The 23,519-nt window shown below is 44.0% G+C and overlaps 1 protein-coding gene across 1 annotated transcript; it reads left to right on the forward strand.

Annotated features, from left to right (window-relative positions):
* On the forward strand, positions 1 to 22,534 carry LOC310878427 (ubiquitin-like-conjugating enzyme ATG3; the record flags this gene model as incomplete). Its single annotated transcript, XM_083792759.1, has 7 exons — positions 1 to 159; positions 305 to 1,081; positions 16,895 to 16,961; positions 17,373 to 17,467; positions 19,951 to 19,957; positions 20,482 to 20,598; positions 22,416 to 22,534. 7 exons carry the CDS (start codon positions 1 to 3, stop codon positions 22,532 to 22,534), a joined length of 1,341 nt encoding a protein of 446 aa, XP_083648885.1.
* Between the last annotated feature and the right edge of the window lie 985 nt (positions 22,535 to 23,519).

Here is a 23,519-nt window from a genome sequence, read left to right on the forward strand (position 1 = left end):
ATGACGGGCCACTTAGGGTTAGCGTTAGAGTTAGGGTTTGGGTTTGGGTTAGTGTTAGGGAACCCGGCCCAGCCCAAGGCCCAGCCCAAGGACCAGCCCAAGGACCAGACCAAGGACCAGCCCAAGGCCCACCAAGAAGAAAGCGGCGTTGGGTTGGGCGTATTGACCAATATGTGGGCCTGTCTATTGGGCTTGGTGGGGCCTCTCTCATCAACCCTACCATGGCCATAGGCTATGTGGCTGCAGGTTTGGTATCTGCCATTTGTGGAGATATCGGGAAGTATGTGGGAAAGAGGGTTGACAGAAGGATAAGATAAGACTCTGCGTGGCCGAGTTCCTCACCCCGGTCCTCACGGAGTCCAGGTTCAAGGAGACGGGAGTGATCACCCCGGAGGAGTTTGTGGCGGCGGGAGATCATCTGGTTCACCACTGTCCCACGTGGAGGTGGGCGTCGGGAGAGGAGAGCGCCGTCAGGCAATATCTGCCTCCGGAGAAACAGTTTCTCCTGACGCGCAACGTTCCCTGTTACAAGCACTGCACGCAGACGGAGTATTCGGGCGAGCTGGAGGCCATCGTAGGCGAGGACGACGACGGCGGCGACGGCGACGGAGGCTGGGTGGACACCTACTACCATGACGCAGGCGTGTTAGGAGTTACAGACGCCGTGCGGGAAATCTCACTGGACGAGGATAAGGACAACGTGAATACGAAGGTGAATTCGGGAGCGCGCGGAGGAGACAACGAGGACGAAGAGGAGGGAGAAGCGGCGGATATGGAAGAGTACGAAGAGAGCGGCCTATTGGAAGCCGACGAGGCGACCTTAAACACCACCAGCAAAACGACGGAGGAGGAGGAGGAGGAGGAGGAGGAGGCCGGGAGCGAGGAGGAGGACGCCGTCCTCCAGACCAGAACGTACGACTTGTACATCACATACGACAAATACTACCAGACGCCTCGCCTCTGGCTCTTTGGCTACGACGAGGACAGGCGCCCGCTGAGCGCAGAGCGGATGTACGAGGACCTCATCAGCGCATTAGACCAGTATGCTGAGCAGGGACAGTTCAACGCATGGAAACACGGGGTGAGTTTATTTCAAATAGAGTGAGAAAACATGAAGCCACTATTGAAATTTAGCATTTGTTTTGTCTTTCTCTACTTTATTCCATCTATTCCTTATTTAAATTGCCTTATATACAGTATATATATATACCTGCAAGAATACGTCGGCATCACAGACAACCCTTTAGGAAAATGGCATGACATGTGGTGTCATGCTTTGAGACAGGAGTGTTTGGACCCAAAACAGACTCATTTTAACAGCATGGCTGGGATTAATGACTGCTTTTGACCAGTACGGTCTGCTCACATCCAAGCAAGAGATGTTGTAATCATATGAATAAAAAAAAAAAATCTGAGCCACGGCAGTTAACGGCAAAGGAATTAAACGCCCACATAGGAGAATAACACTTTGCAAAAAAAAAAGAAAAGCTGAATAAAGATTAAATCCTATAAATAAAAATAAAAAATATGTCTGAGCCACGGCAGGAAACGGCAAAGGAATTATTCCCCCACATAGGAGAATAACACTTTGCAAAAAAAAAAGAGTGGTGGAAACACCAAGCGAACAGAGAGCTGCAGCAGGACATGGTGAAATAGTCCCATGCTGCTGTCTGACAGTGCTCTAAAGTAAATACAGTATCTCCTTGTCATGGTGAAATAGTCCCATGCTGCTGTCTGACAGTGCTCTAAAGTAAATACAGTATCTCCTTGTCATGGTGAAATAGTCCCATGCTGCTGTCTGACAGTGCTCTAAAGTAAATACAGTATCTCCTTGTCATGGTGAAATGGTCCCATGCTGCTGTCTGACAGTGCTCTAAAGTAAATACAGTATCTCCTTGTCATGGTGAAATGGTCCCATGCTGCTGTCTGACAGTGCTCTAAAGTAGTACTGCTTAAGTACTGTATCAATTATGAGTTATCCTACTTTACTTCAGTATTTCCAATTTCCAATAATTTTACTTCTAATCCACTACATCTCTGATCCAAACATTGTACATTTACTCCACTACAACTATTTTAAAACTTTAGTTACTTCCCAACACTGCTGAGGACCACCTAGAACCCACCCAGGTGGACCACTGGACCCCCCCCCCCCCCCCCATGGGAACAGAAACTTGAAGTCCTTCTCGCAGGCTATTTTTAGCCCCAATGTATCCAAAATGTATCAAACCTTCTGCGAGAAGGACTTTAAGTGTGTGTTCCCATGGGGGGGGGGGGGGGGGGGGGGTGTCAGTGGTTCACATGCGACCAGTATTTAAATATATATTTTCATTGAAAAAAATCTTGGGGAGGAAAATCGAGATTCACATTTGAGCTAGAATCGTGCAGCACTTGGGTGTTTATTTATAGATTAACAAGACTGTTTGTGGATGAGGAGGGTGTCATCTCGCTGTGAGCTTGTAGATGTGAATACCTTAAACTAGCGCCATAGTGGCGTCATCTCGTTTCTAATTTTTCATCTATAACTGATTGAACACTGGCTTTATATTGAAGACTTCCAGTTTTGTCCACACGAGGCCAGCAAAGGCCGTTGAATAAAACTGATCTACTGTATGGTGTTTTTTTAATATATATAAATCTGTTTATTGGTCATTTACATTTTACAAACAAGGTGAACGTGATCAAGAAATGAATAATTATATAAGCAACGACATTAAGCAAGACTTTCACCAAGACAAAGCAAAATGCAGTCCCTGGATCAATGTGGACCACAGTGGCATACAGGGAGGCGTGACCAACCGGCCGACTGGTAGGTCTTCACAGTAATCTATTATAATTTAGCTTGCATGTTTATTGTAACAAGACATACATTCCACAGCTACAGTATTGACGTGTCTCTCCATCCATTACAGAACGAACGTTGGGAGAGAAGACATGTGCTGATGTGACCTCTGCCGGGGAGAACATTCTTAACTCCTGGACGTGTTCATTTTGACCTGAGATCAGATTGTAAAAATGTGTTCTAAAAATGGGGTGCAGTACTTAGTTTAGACAGTTTTTGGTTTAGACTAGTCATTGGTTAGACCAGTCATTAGTCCTACATCTACAACCTATCTCAAACCCTCACCCTAACCCTAACCAACCACGAGGCACCACACCTAAACCTAACGGTAACCCATGTCTAACCAATGCTATGTCTAACCAAAGTATGCCTCCCCTAAAAATGTGTTCTAAATACTGACAGTTTTCTCAAAAAGCTATGTTTCGATTTTTCAAAAATAGGTATTAATTATTGATGATGATGTATTCATGTAGTACAGAGGTGGGCAACATTGACGATGGAGAGGGCCACTATATTTAATATTTATTTCCACACTCACTACCAAGAGGGTATATTGCATATTACTGTCGTATGCGATGCGACGCCTTTTGAGCTTGTAGATCGGCTATTTTTTGCTATTATTTGTATTGAAATCTGATTTAAAATGCCTTTAATTATAGTTATGTTAACTTTATGAAGGGTCATGTTTGCAAATCAATAATATATCAGTATTCTGATATTAACCTGAGGGCCACATTAAGTGAGGATGTGGGCCGCCAGTTGCCCATGTATGATGTAGTACAAGTAGGCTATGTGCTATTTATTTCAAAGTGCTCATTGTTTTATAATACCGAAATTATTTTATTTGTGCAAATCAGACAACATTAAATATAACTTGTGAGATTTGCAATTGTGCAATTCTGTGTAGTGGTTTCTTGACAATGTTGGCTAAGACCAATATGGACCAGAGTGGCTGGACTTTGTAAATGGTAAATAAAATGGTGCATTTATATAGCGCCTTTATCCAAGGCGCTTTACATAGATATGCATTCACCAATTCACACACCGATGCCAGAGGAAACCATGCAAGGCACCAACCTGCACATCAGGAGCAATTAGGGGTTCAGAGTCTTGCTCAAGGACACTTGAGCCTGGGTTCGAACGTCCAGTCTCTCTACGTCTGAACCACCGACGCCCCAATGGCATTTCTTCTAGGGCTGTCAAATGATTACGATTTGTAATGAGAATAATCACAGCTTAAAAATGAATCCCCATTCGAACCATGTCCAAAAATATGCCATGTTTTTTCTGTGTATTGTTGTGGGAATGGGAAAGATAAAGGAAATAAGGCGGATATATAAATTTACATAATATGTATGTTTTATTCTTTATAACAATGCAGTGCGGCAGGATGGTGTGCCTCTGTGATTAGAGCCTCTAATAAGTCTGTGTAAATAGTTTAGTTTTTTTCCCCATCCAGAGAGCAAGATAGTGCATAGTGGATGGGATGCATGGGGCGGGTCATGGATTAATTGCATTACATTTTTAAATCTTAATTCATTTCACAATTGAATTAACTCCAGTTATTTTTGACAGCCCTAATTTCTTCATTAAGTTCCGTTTTGTACTGAAGGCTTTATTTGTAGTGCTGTGTTTCCAGAATAATTGCTTTGTTTCAGTAATTACGATGGATCAAATCTGCCAACAGCATCCAGCACAAAATGTACATTTTAACCTTCAGCACTTGTTAGACAATAACTCAATTCTATACAACAGTCCTGGGTATTTTTACACTAGATTATGTCTGCCATAGCCTACTGCAGTGTAGACCTAGTTACACTAGATTATGTCTGCCATAGCCTACTGCAGTGTAGACCTATAGTTACACTAGATTATGTCTGCCATAGCCTACTGCAGTGTAGACCTAGTTACACTAGATTATGTCTACCATAGCCTACTGCAGTGTTGATTGATTGATTGATTGATTGAAATCTTTATTAACAGTTTGTAGAATTTACAGTACATTTTAAGCACAAACTCAATACAAAGACTGTCAACTGTGAGTGGACGACCCAATTAAGCATTACACTTGTTTACAACAGGGTCCACATTGTTCAATTCATCATAACATTTAAAGACATACAAACATTTAGAGACATACAAATAGACATTTCTCTGTAGGTAAAGAACAGAACAGGAATTCATCATATGGGAAGCAAAAAAGGGAAAAGATACAATATACAGTGAGGGAAAATGGGGTGGGGGGGTGGGGGGGAGACCTAGTTACACTAGATTATGTCTGCCATAGCCTACTGCAGTGTAGACCTAGTTACACTAGATTATGTCTACCATAGCCTACTGCAGTGTAGACCTATAGTTACACTAGATTATGTCTGCCATAGCCTACTGCAGTGTAGACCAAGTTACATTATAGGTTACTCTACCAATGCTGATGTCAAAGTCAGTCTATGAAAGTCTAATGGTAATCTCCACTCGGTGAGAAGGGTGAAGGAATGAGTGGACTCCTACAACCTATTGGTTGACAGGTAGCCTATGTTTTCTCATGCCAGATAAAGCTCCTTTGAATTTAGTTGAAATTGACAAGAGGTATAACATCAGGCAGTCTTTCCCTTTTTTACTTCAATGAGGTGACGTCAATTAGACATGAGGCTGCTTAAAAGGGACAGTAGTGCCACGTGGTGGCGTTTGCAGAGAACTGCAGGCATATTTGCCACTGAGGTATTACGGCTTCCTGGCTGTGAGTCAGGGTTTGTGTAAGCCTTAATTCACTGGCAGAGACATGCGGTCACTGAAGAACAGTTAACTACGGACATTTCTTTGTGCAAGCAACGTTTCCATGTTGTGTATATATAGAGGCACTGAAGGCTTGAATTGGTCTGGTTTCGTTTTTGTGTCATGCTTTGAGACAGGATCGTGTTTGGACCCAAAACACACTCATTTTAACAGCATGGATTAATGACTGCTTTTGACACTCGGTCTGCTCACATCCAAGCAAGAGATGTTGTAAATTAAAGAAAATATGTCTGAGCCACGGCAAGAAACGGCAAAGGAATTATCCCCCCACATAGGAGAATAAAACTTTGCAAAAAAAAGAAAAGAAAAGCTGAATAAATATGAAATCATATAAATTAAAAACTATATGTCTGAGCCACGGCAAGAAACGGCAAAGGAATTATTCCCCCACATAGGAGAATAAAACTTTGCAAAAAAAAAAAAAGTGGTCGAAACACCAAGAGAACAGAGAGCTGTAGCAGGACATTTGAGAAGTGGCATTAAAGAACAGACAACACAAAGAACTGGGTTTATATAGACACAGGGATAACCAGACACAGGTGAACACAGCCGTCAATCAGCACAGGGATTGGCTCTGGGGACAACCAGACACAGGTGGAGATAACTGATAATAATCACAGGGAGCACAGGTAACAGTAACTATACCAGAGCTGAAGTGAGACACATGTTATATTTTTGAACCAATGCAGCTACAGTTTGTCATAGTCGTCCATCACGGGTTTCCACTGCACTCTTTTTTTCTTCTTCTTTTTTGTAGTTTGGTGTTTTTAGATGCTGTTAAAATACCACGGTGACTTTCCTACAAAAAACCCATTACACAGAATAATAAGGTATACAGAAGAACAGTAGGCTATGTTACAATAGTAGCCTACAAATGATACATTATATTATACAGTTATAATGCCAACAAGTCTTGTTGGTCTGTAGGTTTGCCTGGCACTTTGAGAACGGTTTGCAAATCCATGTCTGAAAACACACCAAAAAGAAGAATGATAAAATAGTAAGCTCAACTGAACCAGAAATAGGTCTATACGTTAGTGTGAAAGACATGATTACAAAAGAAAAGAGAGACAGAAAACCAACTGGTCTCCTAGTAGCCTTTAAGCATTATAGGCCTACTCAATGGACACTTGGGCACATTTTAAATATGTATCCAATACAGTGTGTAAATCTGTACAAATTTAAAATGTAGAAAATAGCTGATTTATTTCAGTTTAATTTGTGAAGAGTTGTTGTGAAAGCTCTGAATCAGAAATATCTCCTTGTCATGGTGAAATGGTCCCATGCTGCTGTCTGACAGTGCTCTAAAGTAAATACAGTAAAATACAGTATCTCCTTGTCATGGTGAAATGGTCCCATGCTGCTGTCTGACAGTGCTCTAAAGTAAATACAGTATATCCTTGTCATGGTGAAATAGTCCCATGCTGCTGTCTGACAGTGCTCTAAAGTAAATACAGTATATCCTTGTCATGGTGAAATGGTCCCATGCTGCTGTCTGACAGTGCTCTAAAGTAAATACAGTATATCCTTGTCATGGTGAAATAGTCCCATGCTGCTGTCTGACAGTGCTCTAAAGTAAATACAGTAAAATACAGTATCTCCTTGTCATGGTGAAATGGTCCCATGCTGCTGTCTGACAGTGCTCTAAAGTAAATACAGTATATCCTTGTCATGGTGAAATAGTCCCATGCTGCTGTCTGACAGTGCTCTAAATTAAATACAGTAAAATACAGTATCTCCTTGTCATGGTGAAATAGTCCCATGCTGCTGTCTGACAGTGCTCTAAAGTAAATACAGTAAAATACAGTATCTCCTTGTCATGGTGAAATGGTCCCATGCTGCTGTCTGACAGTGCTCTAAAGTAAATACAGTAAAATACAGTATCTCCTTGTCATGGTGAAATGGTCCCATGCTGCTGTCTGACAGTGCTCTAAAGTAAATACAGTATATCCTTGTCATGGTGAAATGGTCCCATGCTGCTGTCTGACAGTGCTCTAAAGTAAATACAGTAAAATACATTATCTCCTTGTCATGGTGAAATAGTCCCATGCTGCTGTCTGACAGTGCTCTAAAGTAAATACAGTAAAATACAGTATCTCCTTGTCATGGTGAAATAGTCCCATGCTGCTGTCTGACAGTGCTCTAAAGTAAATACAGTAAAATACAGTATCTCCTTGTCATGGTGAAATAGTCCCATGCTGCTGTCTGACAGTGCTCTAAAGTAAATACAGTAAAATACAGTATCTCCTTGTCATGGTGAAATAGTCCCATGCTGCTGTCTGACAGTGCTCTAAAGTAAATACAGTAAAATACAGTATCTCCTTGTCATGGTGAAATGGTCCCATGCTGCTGTCTAACAGTGCTCTAAAGTAAATACAGTATATCCTTGTCATGGTGAAATAGTCCCATGCTGCTGTCTGACAGTGCTCTAAAGTAAATACAGTAAAATACAGTATATCCTTGTCATGGTGAAATAGTCCCATGCTGCTGTCTGACAGTGCTCTAAAGTAGTACTGCTTAAGTACTGTACTTGGGTACAATTATGAGTTATCCTACTTTACTTCAGTATTTCCAATAATTTTACTTCTACTCCACTACATCTCTGATCCAAACATTGTACATTTACTCCACTGCAACTATTTTAAAACTTTAGTTACTTCCCAACACTGCTGAGGACCACCTAGAACCCACCCAGGTGGACCACTGGACCCCCCCCCCCCCCCCCATGGGAACAGAAACTTGAAGTCCTTCTCGCAGGCTATTTTTAGCCCCAATGTATCCAAAATGTATCAAACCTTCTGCGAGAAGGACTTTAAGTGTGTGTTCCCATGGGGGGGAGGGGGGGTCCTTGTGTAGGTTCTAGGTGGTCCTTGGGGGATTTGAACACATTTGAAAAGTTTTTTTATTTATTTATTGTAAAACAATGACGTGTGTGTGTGTGTGTGTGTGTGTGTGTGTGTGTGTGTGTGTGTGTGTGTGTTTGTCTGATTATGTTTGACCATTTTATGATAATATACGGTGGGGATGACAACATGACGCTCTCTCTCTCTCTCTCTCTCTCTCTCTCTCTCTCTCTCTCTCCAATACTTTTATAGCCTCTGGAATCATGAGGGCTTTTTCATTCAGAATGAAAACTTCTGAATTAATTAATTCAGAAGTACGTTTTTTGCTGCGTGTTTACATGGGAAATGGTCATTCCGAATGAGTGTTTACATGGACAATACTTTTAAATCCCATTATTTCATTCCACATCAGGTTTGGGGCTGGGAAGGCTTCTGATTGATATTGAGAGATATTGCAGTACCAAGTGCTATACTGCAATAATTAAGATACAGCAAGAACAAGATGCCTAGTGCAAGTGACAGCTGGCCTCCAAGAAACACCAGAGCCTGTATCTGAGATCTCCCCCTCCCCTGGACACCTTCTTGTCAAAGTCCTTGTCCCACATGTCATTGATGGTGCAGCCAGGCCCTCTCATCAGCAGAGCACCTGTACCAAACAAGGTTAGCATGTGTAGGTGGGGCAGGCAACCAGGGTCTGCAGCCAGACCGATGCTCCATGTGCACGGCAGGTACAGCAGCCATGTTCCAATTGGTTTGTCAAGTCTCATTAGCCGGAGCTATGGCCGGATAGCTGTTGGTGCCGATTTCGCAATTGCTGGAGCTGACAGACTCAAGTCTTTTACCATAACATAGTTTGGCTGATTGATGATAGCCTTGCAGGTTGCTAACAACTCTTGTCAATGTGCTTGGAGCTACGTCAGGACCCTGACCGGTCCTTTTTTTCCTTTGATAGGGAGCAGCCAGAGAGAGCAGACAGGTGGCAAAAGCAGGTGCCATGGTGTGCTCTTTTGAAGGAAGGTCACCTTAGCAGGACTGACGGACTGAAACACCCCCCTGCCTTCTTCACCATCAGAGCAGAGAGGGGGTATCTGTATTTTTTTTTTTTTTTACATAATTTCCTCTGATAAGTCCTAGTAGTAAAAAGTAGTTACCTGTTACCTATCCACTTCGTGCCTTGTGGCACATAAGGCCTTCACAGAGCGCTTCCACACTTCACGGTCAGCTGCTGCCATCCTCACTTCAGTCCATGACCTCCATCCTGCCTCTTGTCTCTCCTTCTCAACAGTACGCCTCCAGGTGGTCTTTGGTCTAACTTTCCTTCCTTTCCCTTCTGGTGCACATGTGTCAATGCTGTGTTGCAGTCATTCTGTGGCTGATAATAATTTACCAATAAATTACTCATGCCGGCAGGCTAAACCTGGGAGCTAAAACAAACTGTAATGACGCGCAATAAAACAATGATAAAATGATTCATATCCAATCAAGCTCAAAGTTTAAAACGTTTATATAGCTCAGTGCACAAAATATTACAATACAATAAATAAATATATATATGCAATAAATATGTGCAAAGAATCTAATAAATAACAATCAAACAGTGAGCAAACAAAACGTGAATGAATCAAACTAACAAAGTATATGTGCGGTCAACAAAGTGTATCCTCCCAGCTCACCCTGCCTCCAAGTTCAAACAGCCTTAGGGGCGAGCTGGTTCAGACACCCATATTTGTTGACTACCAAGGGCCACCCACAGAGACGCTCCCACCAATAACAGAACATCAATGCGGTGCCCACACCCATCACCAACCAAGTGACAATTACTGTATATAAGCATTCTTTGGCTCCTACACCAGTGTATACGGAATATTCTTCATAGGCATCTGTTGTGATTTGTGAAACACATCAACTGCACATCCGTATAGCAGTACTGGCAACACTAGTGTCCTGTACAGTTTTAGCTTTGTTCTTCTCATGATTTTGTTTGAGCTCCAGGTGTTTCTCAGTCTGATGAATGCACCTCTTGCTTTTGACACTCTACTCCTCAGGTCCTTCATGCCACCTCCGTCTTTGCAAATTGTGGCTCCTAAATAAGTGAACTGCTCTACTTATTCAAGATCTTGTCCATTGATCTGGATTCTTTCCTGGTTCCTTGGATTAATCCTCATTGTTTTTGTCTTTTGTATGTTGTAAAAAGTAGTAGTAAGGTTGAAATCTCTTTTTTTGCAAGTAGAAATATATCCAGGTCTTACAGGGTTAATAATGACAGTAGGAGCAGATCGGCCATTACTGTACACTGGTATCTGGAATATGATGCTGTTACTGCACGTTGAACTATAGGACCATATACAGTATTAAATATATGTCTTATATGTTTACGGCTCTAGCAGTGATTCTCAATCAGTTTAATTTCAAGGACCCCCCAGTTTGACATGCATTAGTCTACGGACCCCCATTTAATGGCATTTCTATCTCTGGGACCCCCATTTAATGGCATTTCTATCTCTGGGACCCCAATTTATGTTGTAAAATCAATGTAACTCAGAGTTCCTATCCTTCCCCCCCTCTGCCACTCAGGTGGAAGAGCGCATCACTGCATGCCTGGCTGACATCTCACAGTGGATGTCCTCCAACCACCTCAAGCTGAACCCAGACAAGACTGAGCTTCTCTTCTTCCCAGCTAAGTCCTGCCCTATGCGGGAGCTAACTATTTCCGTAGACAACGCCCTGGTAACGTCTGTCCCAACAGCCAGGAATCTTGGTGTTGTCCTGGACAGTCAGCTCTCGTTCAAAGCTCACATCACAGCTGTCACTCGATCATGTAGGTTCACACTCTATAACATACGACGAATTAGACCGTTCCTCACCCAGGAATCAGCCCAGCTCCTAATCCAGACAACAGTCTTGTCAAAACTCGACTATTGTAACTCCCTCCTTACTGGCCTACCAGCATGTGCACTTAAGCCTCTCCAGCTGATCCGAAATGCAGCAGCTCGCTTGGTCTTCAACCAGCCAAAATTCTCACATGTCTCCCCCCTGCTCCGCTCCCTCCACTGGCTCCCGGTCGCTGCCCGCACAGAATACAAAACTCTGATGCTGGCATTCAAAGCAACCAAAGGTATGGCTCCCCCATATCTTACAAGTATGATTGAACCCTACAAACCCTCCCGCGCACTCAGATCAGCCAACGCAGGGAAACTGGAAGTACCCTCACTAAAAACGCCGGGACAACGCTCCACACGTCCCAAAGTCTTCTCCCTTCTGGCTCCAAAACTGTGGAATGCACTTCCCATTGCAGTCAGAACTGCAGCATCACTCCCAATCTTCCGCCGTAGCCTGAAAACCCACCTTTTCAGACTCCATCATGGCCCATAGCACTTACCCTAACCCCTTAGATAGCATTTCTGTTAGCTTAGATAGCATTTGACACAGACTTATAGCATGTTATGTAGACAGCACTATAATTGTATTGTATATAGTCATAGCACGCCATAGTACATATGTATAGCATAGTAGTGAATATGTATAGTTTATTGTCTCCACCAGGCCGAAGGCATGTGGGGAGAGTATGTTTTGCACTCCGTCCGTCCGTGTGTCCGTCCGTCCGTCCGTCCGTGTGTCCGTGAACAGCTAATCTCGGCCACCGTTAACCCGGTCGATGCCATATTTTGCACACACACTCCCTGGATGCCAACGATGAACCTCTGCCCCAAACTTTCCAGAACAGCCTGTTATAGCGCCACCAGGAGGCCGCTTTGTGCAAAACAAGTTTTTGCACAGTACACCTACAGATTTTGTCCAAACATCACGCAAATTGGTACACAGTCTCTCTAGAGCCATTCAACGAAACTGGTCTTTCAGATTTATCAGACTCCATCCTGATTGGTTAAGATTGGCTTCCAAAGTTCACAGGAGTGCTCAGTTTCAAACAAAATGCTGCAAATCATGAACACATTGCGTGATTTCCGTGAAATTGTGCACCCACATTCCCACTAGGCCGAGGACGAAATGCCACATGAACAATTTCAACTCAGCCTCAAGGTGGTGCTATAACTGGCCAAAAAGTGTTTTTACCTCTAACTGCACGGATCTGTGGATAACCTGGTGAAGACCTGTGCCCAGAAGGGCACTTTTTCTAGTTATGTATAGTGTATGTATAGTTTCATCATATAGATATTCCACTGTTACCTTCTTAGCTTACGCATGTTTCATGATAAATGCTTTTATGTGATGTATTCCCATGCTTTTGTTCTTGCTTAAATGTAAGTCGCTCTGGATTAAGAGCGTCTGCTAAATGCCTAAATTGTAAATTGTAAGTGTACAAATGTACATTTGTTACAGACCCATACGGGTTCATTTGGTTCCATTTGTACACTGAGTTACAGACCCATAAGGATAAGGGTCCATTTGGTTTCTAAATCTATCATTTAGCCGGGTACCCCCTGGAACACCCTCAAGGACCTCTGGGGGTCCCCAGACCCCACTTTGGGAACCACTGAAGTAGGAGAAGTTAACAATAATCATGCAGTGTTTCCACTGCCCTGTCATGAGAGACTCTGTTGCCACCTAGTGGTCAGCGGGGTGCAGTAGTAGTAGGCAGGTCTGTTTGTCTAAATCAGTGGTTTTCAACCAGTGGTCTTCTCCGTGGGCCCCACGGAGCAGCTGGTCTCTCCAGAGCCTGAGGTGAATGCATTGGAGAGATCCGAGGCAGAAGATGAGTTCATTGTGCTAGCTTGTGATGGCATCTGGGATGTCATGTGATGATGTCATGTGTGTCTTGTGATGATGTCATGACGGCCAATGAGGGATTGTGCGAGTTTGTCAGGTCCAGGCTATAGAGGTGACGAATGATCTTGAGAGAGTCTGCAATGAAATTGTTGACACCTGCTTGTACAAAGGTATGCCCTGCTTGTACAAAGGTATGCCCTGCTTGTACAAAGATATGCCCTGCTTGTACAAAGGTATGCCCTGCTTGTATAAAGGTATGCCCTGCTTGTATAAAGGTATGCCCTGCTTGTACAAAGGTATGCCCTGCTTGTACAAAGGTATGCCCTGCTTGTACAAAGATATGACCTGCTTGTACAAAGGTATGCCCTGCTTGTACAAAGATATGACCTGCTTGTACAAAGATATGACCTGCTTGTACAAAGGTATGCCCTGCTTGTACAAAGATATGCCCTGCTTGTACAAAGATATGACCTGCTTGTACAAAGATATGACCTGCTTGTACAAAGGTATGCCCTGCTTGTACAAAGGTATGCCCTGCTTGTACAAAGATATGACCTGCTTGTACAAAGGTATGCCCTGCTTGTATAAAGGTATGCATACAAAAAATGCATGGAACCAATGTGACTCTGGGTACAGATGTTACAAGGGTAACATCTGTACCCAGAGTCACATTGGTTCCATGCATTTTTTGTTTGCTATGCACCATTTTTCATGTATTTTATTATTTTCTACCAATCCGCTGCGCTATGAAATGTTCCTAGTTATCTGCTGGACTATATGCCATGAGAAACCAGTTGGATACATGTGTTGCTATGGCAACAGGCAGTGATTGGGGAGCCCCGCCCACAGCTCACCTGGCTGATGGAGTGAGGGGCAATCATATTGTTTGGGCCACCTGGAGAGATTGACTCTGTCAGTCCAGAGTGGAGGTGCAGAGAGACAGACAGAGAGACAGACAGGTGCAGAGAGACAGACAGGCTACTGCTGTGAGCAAGAGGAATATTTCCCAAGTCTTGCCATTCTTACCTTTTTGGATCATTCCCTTAATATTGGATTATACCTTTGGATTTAGAGACCTCCTTCCCATTCCTGGAGTTTGGATATTCGACCAGACTTTACAAAGGAGTTTAAGAGGAGACTGGCCACACTCTATAGACTGGTTAGCCCCTTTCGGGACCCTACATAAAGCTTTTCTGAAATTTTGATGAGTTTTATGTTGGGTCCCTGGTCATGACTATATTTTCGTATGGAAATTCCAGAACGCGGAAGTAATCATTCTCTCTAAAATAGAATCTGCGCCATGTGACGGCATTTTTTTGCTTGCTTTATTCTGAATTCGGTAACTTTAAGTAGCTATACATCCCGCTGCGAATATCTCCTGTGGCGCGGAAGCCGTTAAGTATTTTTAATCTTTGTTTGACCGATTTGGTCGCTTTATTTCTTCTTGTTTGTTTACCATTTATTGTACCGCCTCCCGGTGTGCGGTTGGCTTGTGCGGCTACGTCCCTGCCTCTGATCTGCTGTGTCATAGCTATAGCACCACTAGCTAGCCAGATAGGCGGTACAATGAGGTGTCAATAAACAAGGCAGGAAGAGATTAATCCAAGCTTCCAATTCGGGCAAACAGCAGCGGCATGTATGGGTACTTATACTTCACATATTCAGAAAGCCTCACACGGAAATATGTCGTCACAGAGCGCTAGTTTCCAAGCATTTAATTTGTCTATTGTTGAATCAGTACTGTAGTCAACTGACAGCTTATAGTATACCGATATGCCTCCCTTCTCTTCTGAGATCAATGTTTTCTCAAGTATTGATAGGGGTGGTATATACATTATCCGAACATATTTTGATGAAATGCAGCTTTTTAACTGTAAATATTTAAAAAAATGTTTATTTGGGATTTGGTATCTTTGACATAAGTGTTCAAATGAGAGCATCACTCCATCCGTATAAAGGTCCATTATTTTACTGATACCTTTGTTGTTCCATAGCTTCAAACCTCCATTTTTGGCAGGTACAAACTGGTCATTGCCCCATATGGGAGTGAACTGGGCAGGTACAAACTGGTCATTGCCCCAAATGGGAGTGAACTGGGCAGGCACAAACTGGTTATTGCCCCATATGGGAGTGAACTGGGCAGGTACAAACTGGTCATTGCCCCAAATGGGAGTGAACTGGGCAGGTACAAACTGGTCATTGCCCCAAATGGGAGTGAACTGGGCAGGCACAAACTGGTCATTGCCCCATATGGGAGTGAACTGGGCAGGTACAAACTGGTCATTGCCCCATATGGGAGTGAACTGGGACAGGTACAAACTGGTCATTGCCCCATATGGGAGTGAACTGGGCAGGTACAAACTGGTCATTGCCCCATATGGGAGTGAACTGGGACAGGTACAAACTGGTCATTGCCCCAAATGGGAGTGAACTGGGCAGGTACAAACTGGTCATTGCCCCATATGGGAGTGAACTGGGCAGGTACAAACTGGTCATTGCCCCATATGGGAGTGAACTGGGCAGGTACAAACTGGTCATTGCCCCATATGGGAGTGAACTGGGCAGGTACAAACTGGTCATTGCCCCATATGGGAGTGAACTGGGACAGGTACAAACTGGTCATTGCCCCAAATGGGAGTGAACTGGGCAGGTACAAACTGGTCATTGCCCCATATGGGAGTGAACTGGGACAGGTACAAACTGGTCATTGCCCCATATGGGAGTGAACTGGGACAGGTACAAACTGGTCATTGCCCCATATGGGAGTGAACTGGGACAGGTACAAACTGGTCATTGCCCCATATGGGAGTGAACTGGGACAGGTACAAACTGGTCATTGCCCCATATGGGAGTGAACTGGGCAGGTACAAACTGGTCATTGCCCCATATGGGAGTGAACTGGGCAGGTACAAACTGGTCATTGCCCCATATGGGAGTGAACTGGGCAGGTACAAACTGGTCATTGCCCCAAATGGGAGTGAACTGGGCAGGTACAAACTGGTCATTGCCCCAAATGGGAGTGAACTGGGCAGGTACAAACTGGTCATTGCCCCAAATGGGAGTGAACTGGGACAGGTACAAACTGGTCATTGCCCCAAATGGGAGTGAACTGGGATAGTGTTGGATTTATTCTGACTTCAATATGACTTTTCAAGTGTTATTGATTGATTGATTTATTAACAGTTTGCAGAATTACTGTACCTTTCAAGCACAACTGTCGTATAATTCCATGAACCAAAAGTACTATTGTCACTATAAGTAACAAAACTACAACTCCCAGTGTACCTTACTATAGAAGCCGGCCTTGCGCGCGTGTGTGTGTGTGTGTGTGTGTGCGTGTGCATGTGCGTGTGTGTAAAATATGTCAGAGGCAGATTGCAATGTATGGTCTTAAAATCGATTGTGATACTCGTCACTCTTTTCTTTTTCTTTTAGACTGACGAAGGACCAGGGACAGGCAGAGCCAAAAGGGGGTCTGGCAGGGTGAGACATTTCAAATGAGTAGGACAAAGTTTCTAAACAAAACCATGCACAACATGTGTGATCTGTTAGTTGTAGATGTCAGGATTAACATGTGAATGACAGCAATATTTCTATCTCTTTCTACATTATTGCGACGTCGTGGTATGACTAAGTGGGACATAAACATTTATATTTATGAATATCTAATTGTCTGTCTGTCTGTCTACAGGATCAAGAAGCAAAGAGGAGCCTGGCCATCATAAAATATGTCATCGACCACGTTGAGGATGCTGAGGGTGGGACAACCAACCCTAGTAAAGTGAAAAGAGGTACTCGCATTTGCGACTAAAAATATCACCGTGGGAGTTGTACTACTCGTACTAATACTACAGCAGAATTTCCAAATATGGACACCTGTAGCATACAGTAAGTGATCATACATCATGTTTTAATTTACGTCATAAATTAGCGGAATTTGGACCTAATTTCTCCGTTCATTGTCAATGGCATATATTGAGACGTGTGGGGACTAAAGCTGTATATAGGAGGGGCTCAAAAACATACATAATGCATGATTTATTATTAGCACTATATATATACACAGTATTTACTGTGGCTGTACATGTAGAATGTATTTTAATCATTGCAGTGGCTCTATACAGTGTATTTTAACAGTGCCATCATGTGGACATGTGGTGTCATTACAGCGGCTGTAGACGCATTAATGAAACTCTACCAGGTCAACGATGGCGACAGGTATGATCTGACAGGTGTCATCGACCTACAGGCTGTATTCCCCCATGTAAGTAACAAAACTACAACTCCCAGTGTACCTTACTATAGAAGCCGGCCTAGCGCGCGTGTGTGTGATAATTAGTTGTTATACTTTATTGCGAACGCAGTGAGCCACTTACTATGACAGCAAGGGCTGAATGTCTGTGTGTGTGTGTGTGTGTCACGCTGTTACACCACCCGCCCGCCACCAGAGGGCGCAGCTGTAGCACACACACACACACAGGGCGCAGCTGTAGCACACACACACACACACACACAACCACACACACACGAGCTGCGTTCGCTTCCCGCATTTGCGCGTCTTACTTGTAGCAGTCAGTGGTTCCCAAACTTTTTAATGTCAAGGACCCCCACATTGACACTAATTAGACCCGCGGACCCCCATTTGAAAAGATATGCCAGGGACCCCCATTATAAGAGACTATTTGTATGACAGCCAGGGACCCCCATTATAAGAGACTATTTGTATATAAAGATATGCCAGGGACCCCCATTATAAGAGACTATTTGTATGACAGCCAGGGACCCCCATTATAAGAGACTATTTGTATATAAAGATATGCCAGGGACCCCCATTATAAGAGACTATTTGTATATAAAGATATGCCAGGGACCCCCATTATAAGAGACTATTTGTATAAAGATATGGCAGGGACCCCCATTATAAGAGACTATTTGTATATAAAGATATGCCAGGGACCCCCATTATAAGAGACTATTTGTATATAAAGATATGCCAGGGACCCCCATTATAAGAGACTATTTGTATAAAGATATGCCAGGGACCCCCATTATAAGAGACTATTTGTATATAAAGATATGCCAGGGACCCCCATTATAAGAGACTATTTGTATATAAAGATATGCCAGGGACCCCCATTATAAGAGACTATTTGTATATAAAGATATGCCAGGGACCCCCATTATAAGAGACTATTTGTATAAAGATATGCCAGGGACCCCCATTATAAGAGACTATTTGTATATAAAGATATGCCAGGGACCCCCATTATAAGAGACTATTTGTATATAAAGATATGCCAGGGACCCCCATTATAAGAGACTATTTGTATAAAGATATGCCAGGGACCCCCATTATAAGAGACTATTTGTATATAAAGATATGCCAGGGACCCCCATTATAAGAGACTATTTGTATATAAAGATATGCCAGGGACCCCCATTATAAGAGACTATTTGTATATAAAGATATGCCAGGGACCCCCATTATAAGAGACTATTTGTATATAAAGATATGCCAGGGACCCCCATTATAAGAGACTATTTGTATATAAAGATATGCCAGGGACCCCCATTATAAGAGACTATTTGTATAAAGATATGCCAGGGACCCCCATTATAAGAGACTATTTGTATAAAGATATGCCAGGGACCCCCATTATAAGAGACTATTTGTATATAAAGATATGCCAGGGACCCCCATTATAAGAGACTATTTGTATAAAGATATGCCAGGGACCCCCATTATAAGAGACTATTTGTATAAAGATATGCCAGGGACCCCCATTATAAGAGACTATTTGTATATAAAGATATGCCAGGGACCCCCATTATAAGAGACTATTTGTATAAAGATATGCCAGGGACCCCCATTATAAGAGACTATTTGTATAAAGATATGCCAGGGACCCCCATTATAAGAGACTATTTGTATATAAAGATATGCCAGGGACCCCCATTATAAGAGACTATTTGTATGATATGAAGATATGCCAGGGACCCCCATTATAAGAGACTATTTGTATGATATGAAGATATGCCAGGGACCCCCATTATAAGAGACTATTTGTATATAAAGATATGCCAGGGACCCCCATTATAAGAGACTATTTGTAGGACCGTTCTAGAAGTGATTCTCCACCCGTTTCATTTCAAGGACCCCCTGGTTTTGACATGCATTAGGGCTAGTACGGACCCCCATTTAATGGCATTTCTAATTAAATGAAACGTTGCGTCTGTCTTCCCTTAACCTACCGAACCACAATCTAACCATGAGATCTGACCTCATTGAAACGTATGTGAACTCTGTCACCTTCCTGTTGGACAGATGGAAGGAATGATGATGGAAGGATGAAAGCAGTTCGGGGATGCTGCCAAAAAGGAGCAAGAGGTGAGGAATTCTGTTCTGAAGTAAAGGGAGGCAGGAGAACCTTGAGCCATGTATCGTACACCTTTCAATCCTTGCTGGTCATCCGCCGCCCGGTAAGATTAGAGCACGAGTGCGTCCCATGCCACATTCTTTGGTCCGATGCCATTCCAAATTTTGGAGAATCCTTGACCACTGATTATTTGATTTGACACACTGTCCTCTCTCCCTCTGATTTGACACACTGTCCTCTCTCCCTCTGATTTGACACACTGTCCTCTCTCCCTCTGATTTGACACACTGTCCTCTCTCCCTCTGATTTGACACACTGTCCTCTCTCCCTCTGATTTGACACACTGTCCTCTCTCCCTCTCGTCCCCCAGATTGGAAGTGAGATAATCCTCAAGACGGTTACGTGGCAGACACCTCTTTGTTTTTTCGTCAAACCAAAGAATCCTTTGAACCAGCGCGCACGGCCACCTCTGTGCCTATTTGGTATACCAGGTCCGGTACCCATCATCACAGATTTGCCTGAAGAAAATGGCATTAACGGCATTGAGAGATGGATGCCGCCATGCTTCAGGGGACGTGAAATTGTGTGTCGCGGATGTATGTAAATGTTTTATTTATGCTTTATTTATATAAATGTTTTATTTTATATTGAATTGCTTGATTTACGCTCCACCACACAATTCTACATCGCTGCGTGCCTGTTGACGGCTGCTGCATGTCTGCCAGCTTTTCAAAACATTCTGAAAACATGAAATTCAATTGTATGTATATTTATTCATTTTTCAAACTGTTCCAGGCTTTTCCCGACATTGAGCTTGACGAATTCAAAATGAGAGTCCATGGTCCTCCTGAACATCCTCCCCTTGTTGATGATAAGGGTTTGTTAACATTCTCCGCGGGAGGTGTGGAGTTTGAGGCGAGCATCAAACTGCTAGACTCGATCCCTGAAGGCGAGCAATGGGAAGTGGGCTGGATCCAGGCTCTCACCCATGTGGAAACCGTTGTCGCCTATAATGGCGGTGACGGTGGAATGTAAGTGTTGGGGTGTACGCACGCACGCACGCACGCACGCACGCACGCACACACACACACACACACACACACACACACAGATCTGGTAGCTTGTTTACTTTCTCTCTCTTTCTCTCTCTGCCCACAGATTTTCGTTTGAATTTCCAGAATTGTGTTCAGGCCGCCATCCAGCCATAGCAGACCCAACTCCCCATGGTGCGCCCTTTTGCGATACACTAAGCATGATTCGACTAGACCACTCAACCAGGTCTACGCAGACCTGGGTCAATGGAAGGTATTTATACTAGGGGGGTCTTATTCGGGTATAATTGGCCTATTAATGACTTATTTAGGACCTAGTTAACCGAGTTCATCATAACAGTATGTGACTCTTATTGTGTTGTTTGGGTTATATTTCTTTAAACCTGGTACAGGTGAAAGTAAAAATAGGTTTTTGCTGTCTCATCATGTTGTTGTGTCCATCTGTCAACTGTCAGTTGGAAGCATTAAGACCCATTTTAACCCTCAATGGCTTCCTTTCTGAAAAATAACGTCATTGTAAAAAGATTCACACGTTTAGATATTGCGTACGGGAGCTGGTGCCACTTGGAGCCGGACGTAACGTTGCACTAAAAAATGACGTTGGATTTATTTCACTATCTTAACTAAATAGTGGAAAAGTGTGTATTGATATTATGTATTGTATTTTTGTACAAATTGTGCCATAATGTCATGCGAGGCACATCTCTGTCTAATCCTTGTTTTGGTTCAGAAACGGGCTTATCACTGCAATTCAACAATATTGACTGATTGTTAGTGGCAGTGCACCCCCTGTTGGCCATCCACCCTCTGTGGACACGACGCGTTGTGAGCTTGTAAATCTGCTATTTTCAGCATGCAACACACCACGTCGTGAATATACCGAAGAATATACCAGGTTTCACGTGAGATGTATTTTGTTCAAGGTGATCATGTATGTAGCCTGGCCTGCACACAGCGCTACTCGACGCAAAATAACAAGCTATATATTTTCAACAACAAGTTTACCGTGTTTGGGGTCGGGGACGAGGCGCAGTCCCGCAATTATGTTCTGTGTCTGCTGTCTCCGTGGATTCAGCGACAGCAATGCACAGCATCATCATCCCAGTTGTAAAATGTGTGCTGAGAGTTTGTGAGACAGCAAAGTGTGGCAGGAAGCTGGTAAATTCCAAAATGTAGTCATTTACATGATTGTTTTGGTATGTAACATTATCAATGCTTATTTTAGTGGTTTGTTCCAACGATGACATGAATCAAGAGGATACTCAACAACCTCCACACATCTTCATTGTCAATGCTGTTCTAGGAGAAGGAGAAGGAGAGGGAGAAGAAGAAGCAAGCCGAGGAGAAGAAGAAGAGTGATGATGATGAGGAGGAGAAGGAGGACAGGGGGAAGTTTACGGTAACAAACACACCCCTCCAGTCCACGCTGAGGGTCTAATTTCCACCCCTCCAGTCCACGCTGAGGGTCTAATTTCCACCCCTCCAGTCCACGCTGAGGGTCTAATTTCCACCCCTCCAGTCCACGCTGAGGGTCTAATTTCCACCCCTCCAGTCCACGCTGAGGGTCTAATTACCACCCCTCCAGTCCACACTGAGCGTCTAATTTCCACCCCTCCAGTCCACACTGAGGGTCTAATTTCCACCCCTCCAGTCCACGCTGAGGGTCTAATTTCCACCCCTCCAGTCCACACTGAGGGTCTAATTTCCACCCCTCCAGTCCACGCTGAGGGTCTAATTACCACCCCTCCAGTCCACACTGAGCGTCTAATTTCCACCCCTCCAGTCCACGCTAATTCTCTGGCTCAAGTTCAGGCTCAACTGCAGGCTGACAACACTCTGCTCCAAGTTCCAATGCAGCACACCACTCAACCCAACCCCACGCTACACAGCAGGCCACTGTAGAACTTGCAGCTACACTGCTGGCAATCTCATGCTTCCTCTGCTTCACGGGTTGCCCCTGCCCCCCCTCAGGTCCCCACTGCTTCACGGGTTGCCCCTGCCCCCCCTCAGGTCCCCACTGCTTCACGGGTTGCCCCTGCCCCCCCTCAGGTCCCCACTGCTTCACGGGTTGCCCCTGCCCCCCCTCAGGACCCCACTGCTTCACGGGTTGCCCCTGCCCCCCCTCAGGTCCCCACTGCTTCACGGGTTGCCCCTGCCCCCCCTCAGGTCCCCACTGCTTCACGGGTTGCCCCTGCCCCCCCTCAGGTCCCCACTGCTTCACGGGTTGCCCCTGCCCCCCCTCAGGACCCCACTGCTTCACGGGTTGCGTGAAACGTGAGCCGGAGCTTGATAATTACCTGGAGAGCAGAGTAGAAGGTAGATATATGAATTTGTTTCCATATGAAATGTGGAGGAGTTGCTGTTTAGCTCAAGGTATTTTGTACCATATATTCTGTGTTCTAAAGATTAATCTCATGACAATTATTATAATAATGGATATCCACGGACAGCCGCACATCATGGCGTTAGCTATAGCCGGAAATAAGCAGGGCCTGGCTGTAAACAAGTATCTGATGCTTAGTCCAGTTACCCTGGGTAAACATAGTACCTTTCCTTTCAGCAGAGCCTCTTAGAGAAGAAGAGTGTCCACCATGTCCAAGAAGCATGTCAAAGCTTACTACCTGCAGGCGGGGGAGGAGATGGAGATCCGATCTTTCTATGTTGACCATGATTGCAGCTTCGAGAAACTGTAGAAAAAAGTTGTCAGTTTGTTCTCCACCCTGAAAAATGTCACCTTTTACGCATTCACTCCTACTTGTGAAGGTCCCCAGGAGCCCTTTTCAGGGCCTCAAAACCATACCGCACAAGCAGTTTCCTTGAAGGGCCCCCTGGGACACAGTCCCACCGGTCCAATGGCTGCTGTGAATGAAGCTTTATGAAGCTGAAT

Source organism: Protomyctophum parallelum, assembly GCF_964188405.1.
Source record: "Protomyctophum parallelum genome assembly, chromosome: 20".
Taxonomy (NCBI): domain Eukaryota; kingdom Metazoa; phylum Chordata; class Actinopteri; order Myctophiformes; family Myctophidae; genus Protomyctophum; species Protomyctophum parallelum.